General features: G+C 44.5%; 1 protein-coding gene across 1 annotated transcript in view; it reads left to right on the top strand.

Moving 5' to 3' along the window:
- Positions 1-12365, top strand: part of PANK3 (pantothenate kinase 3) — a 160837-nt gene that overhangs the window by 17203 nt on the left and 131269 nt on the right. Inside the window, exon 3 of the mRNA XM_069763863.1 lies at positions 1444-1796. Coding sequence (XP_069619964.1) covers positions 1444-1796 — 353 coding nt within the window. The remainder of the gene's footprint in view (positions 1-1443; positions 1797-12365) is intronic.

Genomic DNA, 12365 nt, shown 5'->3' with positions numbered 1-12365 from the left:
CTGGCAACTCCCCCCAGGCGTTTGTAACTACAGTTACGTTTGTAACTGTGCAGCATCAGCATGGGCAGCGCTCAGTGCGCATGCCCAAGGCATGAGAAAAGAGCGCAGGCGCCGGCTTATTTGAAAACAGCGCTGAGGAGGTGGTGCCCAGTGCCAAGAGGACATGAGTGACGGCGGTGCTGCGTTTGCAGCAGGGGGGGGGGGGGAAGACCTGCCTCCAGGACTGATTCAAGGTATTGGGTATTTGGGACAAATTATAAAATGGGTTATTTCTGAAGTTACAGCACCAATAACTAAAAGTGCCACCATGTCAAAATGCCGCATTACTGCTGCACAAGGTGGCTCTTTTAGTTACAAACGCCTGGGGGGGTGACAGGTTCCCTTTAAATACTGGTACTTAATTCCTGACAGAATCAGCTGTGAGCCCCTGTTGTAATGTCTCTCTTCCTTCGTCCCCTGCCCAGGAGCTGTGGTATGATCCACCATGATGAATCCAACCATGTTACTATACGGTCAGACACAGCCATTACACAGTACAGAGCAGGGGCACATTTATAAGATTATCTCAGCACAGGAACATTTTTTTAATACATCCAGTTCTGAAACTCATTTTTAATTTGAGATCTATTAATAAAAATATACCTTGTGCAAAAACGCCTTTAAGTACAAATAGTAAGAGTAAGCCAAATAATATAGTCAATATCCATCAGAAAATGTCCCGTGCCAGCAGGACTGGGCAAAACCTGTCACCACAAAATTCGAGAATGATCTGCGGCCACCGGCATTAGGGGCTTATCTATAGCATTCTGTAATGCTGTAGACATGCCCCCGATGTAATTTGAAAGATAAGAAAAACGACATTAAAGTACTGCAGTGCGCAGACGCTGGGCCTCTCTGACCTTTCCCAGCGCTTGCGCACTGCAGTACTTTGCTCTGCCCTCCACAGGGCAGACAAAGTACGCCTGCGCTGGAGCCGCAGCATGAAGAAAAGAAGAGGACGTCACTGCATGATGATGGGAGGCGCTGGACCCGGACCACGACGCCCATCGGACCCGAACCGGGACCACCCCTGGGTGAGTATAATATAACTTTTCTTATCTTTCAGGTTACATCTGGGGCTTATCTACAGCATTACAGAATGCTGTATATAAGCCCCTGATGCCGGTGGCCGCAGCTCGAATTTTGGTGTGACAGGTTCCATTTAAGTTAATGTTTTGTAACAGTAGAGGTAAGCCAAAGATGAAATAAACTGTCACCTTCCTTTTGGTTGACAAATACTGATGCAATATACTGACCAAAACACTGCCCGTGAGCGTAATCTAAAATGTACTAAGAATTTAGATATTTGTGTCTGTTTGGGTTATTTCTCAATATCCATGAAAAGTTTAGAAATTTGGAAACAATAAATGTACTTGATTTTTTTTTTTTTTTTTCTTCTTTTAGCATTCCCTTGGTTCGGGATGGACATCGGTGGAACCTTAGTGAAGCTGGCTTATTTTGAGCCAATTGACATTACAGCAGAGGAGGAACAAGAAGAGGTTGAGAGCTTGAAGAGCATCCGTAAATATCTGACGTCCAATGTTGCCTATGGTTCTACAGGCATTCGAGATGTGCACTTGGAGCTGAAAAACCTACCTCTCTTTGGTAGGAACGGGATCTTGCACTTCATTCGTTTTCCCACACAGGACCTGCCAATATTTATTCAGATGGCAAGGGATAAGAATTTTTCAACACTACATACCGTTCTGTGCGCAACAGGTGGTGGTGCATATAAATTTGAAGAAGAGTTTAGAACGGTAGGTACTGACTCTAGCCTCACCTACTGAGTTTTTTTTTTTTTTTACACTCCATTCTGTGCTATTAAACTCCTTTCTGCCCATGGACAAATGGTCTGTGCTGTGTGCCAAAAGCCTGTTTATTTACACAGAGTACAATGGACTTTGGCAGGATCAGAATTCCTTCCCTATCACATCCCTGAGTACAGCTATCAGATTGCTAGCTGTGATCCTAAAGGTACCGTCACACTAGACGATATCGCTAGCGATCCGTGACGTTGCAGCGTCCTCGCTAGCGATATCGTCCAGTGTGACAGGCAGCAGCGATCAGGCCCCTGCTGTGCTGTCGCTGGTCGGGGAAGAAAGTCCAGAACTTTATTTCGTCGCTGGACTCCCCGCAGACATCGCTGAATCGGTGTGTGTGACACCGATTCAGCCATGTCTTCACTGGTAACCAGGGTAAACATCGGATAACTAAGCGCAGGGCCGCGCTTAGTAACCCGATGTTTACCCTGGTTACCAGCGTAAAAAAACAAACACTACATACTTACATTCAGCTGTCTGTCCCTTGCCGTCTGGTTCCTGCACTGACTGCTGGCCGTAAAGTGAAAGCGGAGCACAGCCACAGCGGTGAGTCACCGCTGTGTGACTCACCGCTGTGCTGTGCTTTCACTTTCACTTTCCGGCCAGCAGTCAGTGCAGGAACCAGACGGCAAGGGACAGACAGCTGAATGTAAGTATGTAGTGTTTGTTTTTTTACGCTGGTAACCAGGGTAAACATCGGGTTACTAAGCGCGGCCCTGCGCTTAGTTACCCGATGTTTACCCTGGTTACCGGGGACCTCGGGATCGTTGGTCGCTGGAGAGCTGTCTGTGTGACAGCTCTCCAGCGACGCTGCAGCGATCCGGATCGTTGTCGGTATCGCTGCAGCGTCGCTAAGTGTGACGGTACCTTAAGTGCAGAAGTGCTCTGTGCAAGGCTCTGCATGGGAAAGGTGTCACAGAGAGAAGGTGATTGGAGGCATGCATAAAAAAAGTAGATAAATCCATGTAAATAAAGTGAGAAAAAAATGTAAGCACTCCTTCAGCAATGTACACATATTTGCTTTTGCTCAAAATATTACCTCTTCCCTTCCTGACTGTTTTACTAGATGGTGGTATTCTAGAATATGTATGTATATAGCAGCCACATAGTATATAGCACAGGCCACGTAGTATATAATAATAATAATAATCTTTATTTTTATATAGCGCTAACATATTCCGCAGCGCTTTACAGGTTGCACACATTATCGTTGCTGTCCCCGTTGGGGCTCACAATCTAAATTCCCTATCAGTATGTCTTTGGAATGTGGGAGAAAACCGGAAAACCCGGAGGAAACCCACGCAAACACGGAGAGAACATACAAACTCTTTGCAGATGTTGTCCTTGGCGGGGCTTGAACCCAGGACTCCAGCCCTGCAAGGCTGCTGTGCTAACCACTGCGCCACCGTGCTGCCCGTATAGTATATAGCAGTACTACGTGACCTGTGGTATATACCATGTGGCTGCTATATACATACATACATACATACATACATACATACATATTGTAGAATACCCGATGCGTGAATATAGGCCACCTAGTATATAACACAGCCCACACAGTATATAGCAGCCACACAGTATATAACACAGCCCACGTAGTATGTAACACTGGCCACGTAATATATAGCACAGCCCACATAGTATATAGCACACAGTATAGAACACAGCCCACGTAGTATATAGCACAGCCACGTAGTATATAACGCAGCCCACGCAGTATCTAACACTGGCCAGATAGTATATAGCAGACACGCGGTATCTAACACAGCCCACGTAGTGTATAGCAGTGTGGGCACCATATCCCTGTTAAAAAAAAAAAAAAAAGTAAAATAAAATAAAAAATAGTTATATACTCACCCGCCTGCGGGATCCAGCGAAGCGAGTGTGGCTGCTGCCATCTTTCGTTCCCAGAGATGCATTGCGAACTTACCCAGATGGGAACGGAAACTGGCGGCAGGCGCAAGTGCATCGTTGGACTACGGAAGGTGAGAATAGCAGGTTTTTTTTTTTTTTTTAATTATTTTTAACATGAGATCTTTTTACTATTGATGCTGCATAGGCAGCATCAATAGTAAAAACTTGGTCACACAGGGTTAATAGCGGCGGTTACTGAGTGCGTTAGCCGCGGCGTAACGTGGTCCGTTACCGCTGGCATTAACCCTGTGTGAGCGGTGACTGGGGGAGTATGCGGGCACTGGGCACTGACTGCAGGGGAGTAGGGAGGGACTAATCGGACTGTGCCCATCGCTGACTGGTCGCGGCAGCCATGACAGGCAGCTGGCGAGACCAATCAGCGACGCGGGATTTCCGTTACAGAAAGACGGAGTACCCCTTGGGCTACTTTCACACTAGCGTCAGAATTCGGCCCGTCGCATTGCGTCGGGCCGAGATTCCGACGCTAGCGTTGTTAGCGCCGCACAACGGGTGCAGCGGATGCATTCTCTGGCGCACCCGCTGCCCCATTGTGAGGTGCGGGGAGGTGGGGGCGGAGTTCCGGCCGCGCATGCGCGGTCGGAAAAAGCAGTCCGTCTGGAGCAAAAAACGTTACATTTAACGTTTTTTGCTCCCGGCGGTCCGCCACAACACGGCGCAATCGTCGCACGACGGTTGTGATGTGTGTCAATACGTCGCAATGCGTCGGTAATGTTACTCTATGGGGCAAAAACGCATCCTGCAAACAACTTTGCAGGATGCGTTTTTTTCCCCTAAACGACGCATTGCGACGTATTAAAAAAAAAAAAACGCCAGTGTGAAAGTACCCTTAGACAATTATATGTATATATAGATGTTTGCGCTATTTGTTTATTTTTTTTCCTCCCGTATTTCCAAGAACCACATTTTTTTTCCGTCTGCAAGGCTGTATAAGGGATCCTTTTTTTTTTTTTTTTTTTGCTAGACAATTTGTAGTTTTGAAATAAACCAGTTAATTAGCATATGAGGTACTGACGAATATGGGGGGAAAAACCAAGTTGGGTGAAATGGTGAAACCAAAAAAAAAATTCTGCTGTCGGAATTTATTTTTATGGCTTTCCTTGGGTGCTTAAAAATCTTTCAACATGATACACGTAAGGATGACTACAGTGGTATCAAACTTACATTTTATTTTCTTAAATATATTTTAACAGATTACACATAGCTATCAATGATGGATATATCTGTCGTGGAGCGAGCTCAGAAGCAGAGTCTGCTCCACAGAGGGTAGATGCAGACTATATTACATACTGTGGATCATATAGAAAATGGTGCACAGAGAGACCATACAAATGAAATATAAAAAATAATACATTTTATTGAAGTATTTAAACAATCAGTATTAAGGATTAAAAAACACAGACAGAACCAATATGTGGGACACAAACTACCTAATGGTAAATGCATGCATATAATGTTATTTGTTAAGCAAATCACTTGTAACTTGAAACAGGTAATGCAGAATCTGCTCCAGAGGTTAGATCCAGACTATATTACATACTGTTAATAACCACTTAAATGCCACTGTGAATTGCTGAGGGCAGCATCGCGATCTGGCCTGGACATTAGTGCCATCGGGTTCCCTGCAGGGCCAGGGAGGGGTGAGTAGAGGGTGGTTGAGGGTCATTTCGTTTCCAGTGATCAAAATATATATATTTTTTTAGGTGACGTCTTAGGATATTGATATTCTGTTTTGTTTTTTGAAGGGCTACTTTAGTGAATTATATATAAGTTTTTTGAATTTTCATCTTCATTTGTTCATTTTTTATTGATTTCTAATGCTTTCAAAAAGCCTGAATTTTGGGCTTATATGAGTTTCCATTTATTGCCATGCAGTGATGATTAAAAGGGTAACAATATTTTGAACTTTTGACTTTCAGGCTCCATATCTCACCATCCAATACTGCTTCTTATGTGAGACTACCATTATTTTATAGACAATCATTTTGGCTATCTCATACGTAAAGTTGACTTGCAACTATTTAGCATGTGATTAGTTACCATATTTTTCTGACCATAAGACGCACCTCAAATTTTCAAAAGGAAAATAGGGAAAAAAAATTGTGTCAAACGAGGGTCCGTTTTACAGTCCGAATTCAGCTTACTGGGCGGAGATTGGCAGCGCTGGTGGAGCGTGATCACAGGGAGTGTTCGGTGGTCTCCGGGAAAATGGCTGCCAGAGTCAGCGCATGCTCAGATTGAGATCCCACCCCCCCTGGCAGCCATTTTCCCGGAGGCCACTGCATAGCAGCAATGGATGTGCAGGCTTTCACAAAATGCCGGTGGAGCCCCCCTCCCCCCACTAGAGAGCACTGCCGAACCTGCCGCACCTGGGAGGGGAGTGTGATCATCAGCCTGCAGCGTCGGCCCTGGACCGCCGCAGAATCGCTCGACTGCTGCTGTCGCCACACTACTTGTAAGTATATTCCGACTATAAGACGCACCCCCATTTCCCCCCAAAAAAATGTTGCGAAAAAAGTACAACTTATAGTCCAAAAAATACGGTATGTAGATTCTTGTCGTGGCACTGCATTGTTACTGTTTTGGCCTTAAAATCTAAATTGTAATTTTTATTATTTTGTAAATCCTACTTTGGCTTTCACCACTACCTGAATCCTTATGGAGATACTCTCAATCAGATTCAGTCATGCCTAAACCGAAATCTGATCCCAGGTCTCTTGTACACATTCCCAAAAATGGTGCATACTGGTCGACTCACTTGGGTATGTATACAGTTTTTTCTTTAACTCTACCCAAAAGTGTTCAATTGGGTTGAGGTTTGGAGCCAATCCAGCACCTTTACTTCATTGTCATTGAACCATTTCTTCACCAATCTCGATGTATGCTTCTAGTCGTTGTCCTGCTGGAACACTAAGTTGTCCTTTTCATACCCATAGTACTCCAGTGTACAAAATATTTAGTCTTGTAGGATACTCACATAAAGATCAGCTCAGAGGCCACCATTGATCCTGGTTAAGTATCCAACATCTTTGGCAGTGAAACAACCTTGTATCCTCAAGCTCCCTCCACCGAACTTGACAGTTTCTTCAATTTCTCGATCTGCTAGCCCCATTTCCCCTTGTTTCCTCGAGACCCATTTACACCAATTGGAGCCTAGTCTATTGACTTTAATCTCATTGCTCCAAATCGCCCATTTCCAATTTTCTCCTGTCCTCTTTTCGTACTTTTTTATAATTCAAGCCAACACTTCTTATGACAATATTGAAATAGAGGCTTCTTCACCAGTGATGAGCGAATGTACTCATTACACGAGATTTCCTGAGCATGCTCTGGTGTCCTTCGAGTATTTGTAAGTACTCGGAGATTTAGTTTTCAGCGCCACAGCTGAATAATTTACATCTGTTAGCCAGCATGTGGGGGTTGCCTGGTTGCTAGGGAATCCCCACATGTAATCAAGCTGGCTAACATGTAAATCATTCAGCTGAGGTGAGGAAAACTAAATCTCTGAGTACTTACAAATACTTGGAGGAGACCCGAGCGTGCGCGGGAAATCTCGAGTACTGAGTATATTCGCTCATCACTATTCTTCACCTTTTTTCGGGACACCATTCCAGATTTGTGTAATGTGCTTGCATGGACATCTGTGATCTAACTACTGCGAAACATAAAATACCTGATGGAAAACATACCAGTCAATTTATATAATAACAATCGATCTAACAAAGAGTAATAATACTGGACAGGACCGTAACACTGCGTGTTCAACATAACCAAAAAACCTATAAAGAAGCAGTCATGAGTCCCATTATATGCAAATCACAAAAAAGCTTTATTAATAACAACAGGTAAAAAACGGCAGAGAGAGGATCCCCCGTGACATCCTGAGCATGTAAAAAAGGACACAAGTGGGTGCATATACTGGTATCTATTGATGGCAGTGTTATCAGTACCAACCTTGCATGTGCATGAATAGTACAGCCAAATAGTTACATACATTACTGGCAAAAAAGTATCAAGTATATATACACATATATGTGGTGATACATACCCGTAGATCAGAAGGTATAAATAAACACCCAGCTCGCATCCACCCAAACGCGTGTTTCGGCAGATGCCTTTCTCAAGGGGTGCGAAACATACGAGCCACCTCCACCGCCATGTTTGTTGCACCAGAACTAAAAGACATTTTTGACTCTGATATGTTGCCTGAAAGTCCACCTCTTGGCTTTTGAACGGATGAATAGACGGACTTTATTTTGCATTCTTCCAACTGTCATGTCACTCACATGATGCAGTTTGGCAATTTTCTTGAACGAGAGAACACTATCAATGAGCTGGATGATGCTGTTTCTCTTTTCTTGGAAAATCTTCATAGCTGCTCCTCAATTAGAACCAGTAACCTTTCGCTTGGGAATCAACCGTATAACACAATGAGCTATTAGGAAATGTGAAAACAGGTTATAATTTGTAGAATACAGGAAGGGCAAGATTTTTCCACCACCACAATCAAAACAGTAACAATGCAGGGACATGCCAAGAATCTACATCTCTGATCATATACAAAATAGTTGCAGGTCAAACTTATGTATGAGATAGCCAAGATGATGTCTATAAAATAATGGTAGTCTCACGATCAAAGCAGTAGTGGAAGGTGAGATATGGAGCCTGAAAGTCAAAAGTTCAACACATTGTTACCCTTTTGCTTTTCACTGTATCTCAGACTAGAATTAAGATACAGAGGAGAGGCACCATTTCATGTAGAATTATACGGGCATTAATTTATATGTTACAAGACTGTTGATATTTTGTTCTTGAGTAGTCAAATTCTAAATTTTGATGGTCAATTTTAGGAAAATAATGTTATAAATTTGTTAAAAAATACCGTATTTTCCGGCGTATAAGACTACTTTTTGACCCCTAAAAATTGTCCCAAAAGTCGGGGGTCATCTTATACGCCGGGTACGTCGTGTGCACGGAGCGATCCTGCATGTCGGCGTGTGGTTCCCAGGGTCTGGAGGAGAGGAGACTCTCCTTCAGGCCCTGGGATCCATATTCATGTAAAAAACAGAATAAAAAAAAAACATGGATATACTCGCCATCGGACGGCCCCTGGCTCACAGCGCTGCTAGTGTCTCCCTCCGTTCCTAAGGAATGCAGTGAGTGAAGGACCTTCGGTGACGTCGCGGTCACATGAGCGGTCAGGTGACCGGTCACCTGACCGCGACGTCACCGAAGGTCCTTCACTCACTGCATTCCTTAGGAACGGAGGGAGACGCTAGCAGCGCTGTGAGCCAGGGCCCGTCCGAGGGTGAGTATATCCATGTTTTTTATTCTTATTTATTTTTTACATGAATATGGATCCCAGGGCCTGAAGGAGAGTCTCCTCTCCTCCAGACCCTGGGAACCACACGCCGTATAAGATGACTGGGCGTATAAGATGACCCCCGTCTTATACGGCGGGCATATCCCAAATTCCATATTTTATATGGAAAAGTTGGGAGTCGTCTTATACGCCCAGTCGTCTTATACACCAGAAAATACGGTACTGTATAAGGATTGAAGTTGGGATTTCTGTACGATCATATTTTGAGGCATGATTTTCTAAAAACAGTCTCATCCTAATCATGTGTTTAATACTAAATTAAAACCATTAACACCTTTTTAAATATACATGTAATATGTTTTTAACCCCTTCCCGACCTGTGATGCCACGTAGGCGTCATGAAAGTCGGTGCCAATCTGACCTGTGACGCCTATGTGGCGTCATGGAGGGATCGCGTCCCTGCAGATGCGGTGAAAGGGTTAACTCCAATTTCACCCGACCTGCAGGGACAGGGAGTGGTACTTCAGCCCGGGGGGGGGGGGGGGGGGTGGCTTTGCCCCCAAATGGCTACAGTCGCTCTGATTGGCTGTTGAAAGGGAAACAACCAATCAGAGCAATTTGTAATATTTCACCTATGAAACCAGCCATGGCCGATGCTGTAATATCATCGGCCATGGCTGGAGACCGCGATCTGCCCCCTCCACTGACTGACAGCGGTGATCCGCCGCTGTCCGTCTTTCCTTCCCTCCGTTCTGTGCTCCGCTGCCCTCCTCTCCCCTCTGTCCTGTCCGGCGCCCACCCGCTGTCTGATCCCACCCCCCATACCTCCGAGGTCCCTCCCGCTGTCCGTCCGGCATCTAGGATGGGCGCCGCCATATTCCAAAATGGCGGTCGCATGCGCAGTGCGCCCGCTGAATCTGCCGACCGGCAGATTCATTACAGGTACATTTTGATCACTGTGATAGGTTATATCACAGTGATCAAAATAAAAAAAAATAGTAAATAAAGCCCCCCCCCCCTAATCACCCCCATAGGTAGGGAAAATAATGAAATAAATAAAATATATTTATTTTTATTTTTCCACAAGGGTTAGGGTTAGAACTAGGGTTAGGGTTGCAATTAAGGTTAGAATTAGGCTATGTTCACATGGTGCAGATTTGGCTGTTGATCCGCAGCGGATTGGTCGCTGCGGATTCGTGGCTGTTTTCCATCACGTTTACAGTACCATGTAAACCTATGGAAAACCAAATCCGATGTGCCCATGGTGCGGAAAATACCGTGCGGAAACGCTGCATTGTATTTTCCGCAGCATGTCAATTCTTTGTGCGGATTCCGCAGCGTTTTACACCTGTTCCTCAATAGGAATCCGCAGGTGAAATCTGCACAAAAAACACTGGAAATCCACGATAAATCCGCAAGTAAAACGCAGTGCGTTTTTACCTGCGGATTTTTTCAAAAACGGGGCGGAAAAATCCGCACATGAATCTGCAACGTGGGCACATAGCCTTAGAGTTATGGCTGGAACTAGAGTTATGGTTGGAATTAAAGTTACGATTAGGGTTAGGGGTTTGTTGAGGTTAGGGTTAGGCTTGTGGTTAGGGTTATGGTTAGGGTTGGGATTATGGTTGGTTGTGTGTTGAGGTTAGGGTTGGGATTAGGGTTAGGGGTGTGTTGGGGTTAGGGTTGTGGTTAGGGGTGTGTTGGGGTTAGGGTTGTGATTATGGTTCTGGCTAGAGTTGGGATTAGGGTTAGTGGTGTGTTGGAGTTAGAATTGAGGGGTTTCCACTGTTTAGGCATATCAGGGGGTCTCCAATCATGACATGGCGCCACCATTGATTCCAGCCAATCTTGCATTCAAAAAGTCAAATGGTGCTCCCTCCCTTCCGAGCCCTGACGTGCGCCCAAACAGTGGTCTACCCAGACATATGGGGCATATGCGTACTCAGGAAAAATTGTTCAACAATTTTGGGGGTCTAATTTCTCCTGTTACCCTTGGAAAAATAAAAGAAAATGTTGGCAAAAAAATTATTTTTGTGGGAAAAAATGATTATTTTCACGGTTCTGCGTTATAAAATTCTGTGAAGCACTTGGGGGTTCAAAGTGCTCACCACAAGTGATCTAGTGTCCATTATCTGCCACTATGAATAACACAAGACTCAAAGGGAAAGTAGTCCCTCCCACCTCAACGAAATCCCAATATAGCCAAAAAACAAGACAAAACCCAAAGCCGCAGGGACCAAGAGAGAGCCAGTCATCATACCTTCTCCTCACCTAGACGCAGATCTAGATCCCCCAGGAGAGACTTATCCAACCGATTGGAATATGAGTCATTCACCAAATCTCCAGTTAACAAATGCTCTCCTGTAAAAATGGACTCAACTTCCAGTTTAAAGAGACCGAACCCAGGAGCTACAAGTGAAAAAAAATCTCTTCCGGGACCTATTCAGCAGCAGAGGAGGAGGTTTATTCCAGCGACACTTCCCCCAACCCAACACCATTAAAGAGCAAAACAAAATATGATAGCCCTGAACTACACGCAGGTTCAAATCCGCCAGATTTTGACGACTTGCTAAATAAACTAACGATCAAAATGGACGAAAAACTAAACCTCTTTGTCAAAACACTGAAAACGGAAATGGATTCCAATTTCCAAAGATATTGCGACAAACTAGACAAGATCGATAGACAAATGTCAAAGCATGAGGAAAGGATTAATAGACTCGAGCACAGATCATCTATCTCTTTCGACGAACTAGATCGGGTCAATATTGAGATGAAACATCTTCGCTCCAAAATGGCTGACCTTGAGGACAGAAGCAGGCGGAACAACCTGAAAATAAGGGGCATACCGGAGGATGTGTCCCAAGACCAACTATCAATGCATATCAAAAACATATTTAAATCAGCTCTGCCTGACCTCTCAGATTTAGATTTAACAATAGACCGGGCTCACCGGCTGCCCAAGCCTCCTAAGGTCCCCACAGATCTACCAAGAGACACTATTCTAAAGCTCCACTTTTTCAAAACTAAGGAATCCATACTTTCCTACCTAAAGGATAGGAAATTTTTCCCAGAGCCCTATAAAGACCTAAAAGTTTTCCCTGATTTCTCGAAAGAAACTTTGGAAGGTCGCAGAGAATTTAGGCCAGTGACTTCGGCCCTACGGGACAAAGGTATCAATTACAAATGGGGCTTCCCACTGAAGCTGTTAATCTCTCACAGGGGAAAAATTCCGATCTTCTCCTTTG

The sequence above is a fragment of the Ranitomeya imitator genome, chromosome 4, assembly GCF_032444005.1.
Source record: "Ranitomeya imitator isolate aRanImi1 chromosome 4, aRanImi1.pri, whole genome shotgun sequence".
In the NCBI taxonomy this organism is placed as follows: domain Eukaryota; kingdom Metazoa; phylum Chordata; class Amphibia; order Anura; family Dendrobatidae; genus Ranitomeya; species Ranitomeya imitator.
This window is presented reverse-complemented; position numbering and strand designations above follow the sequence as displayed.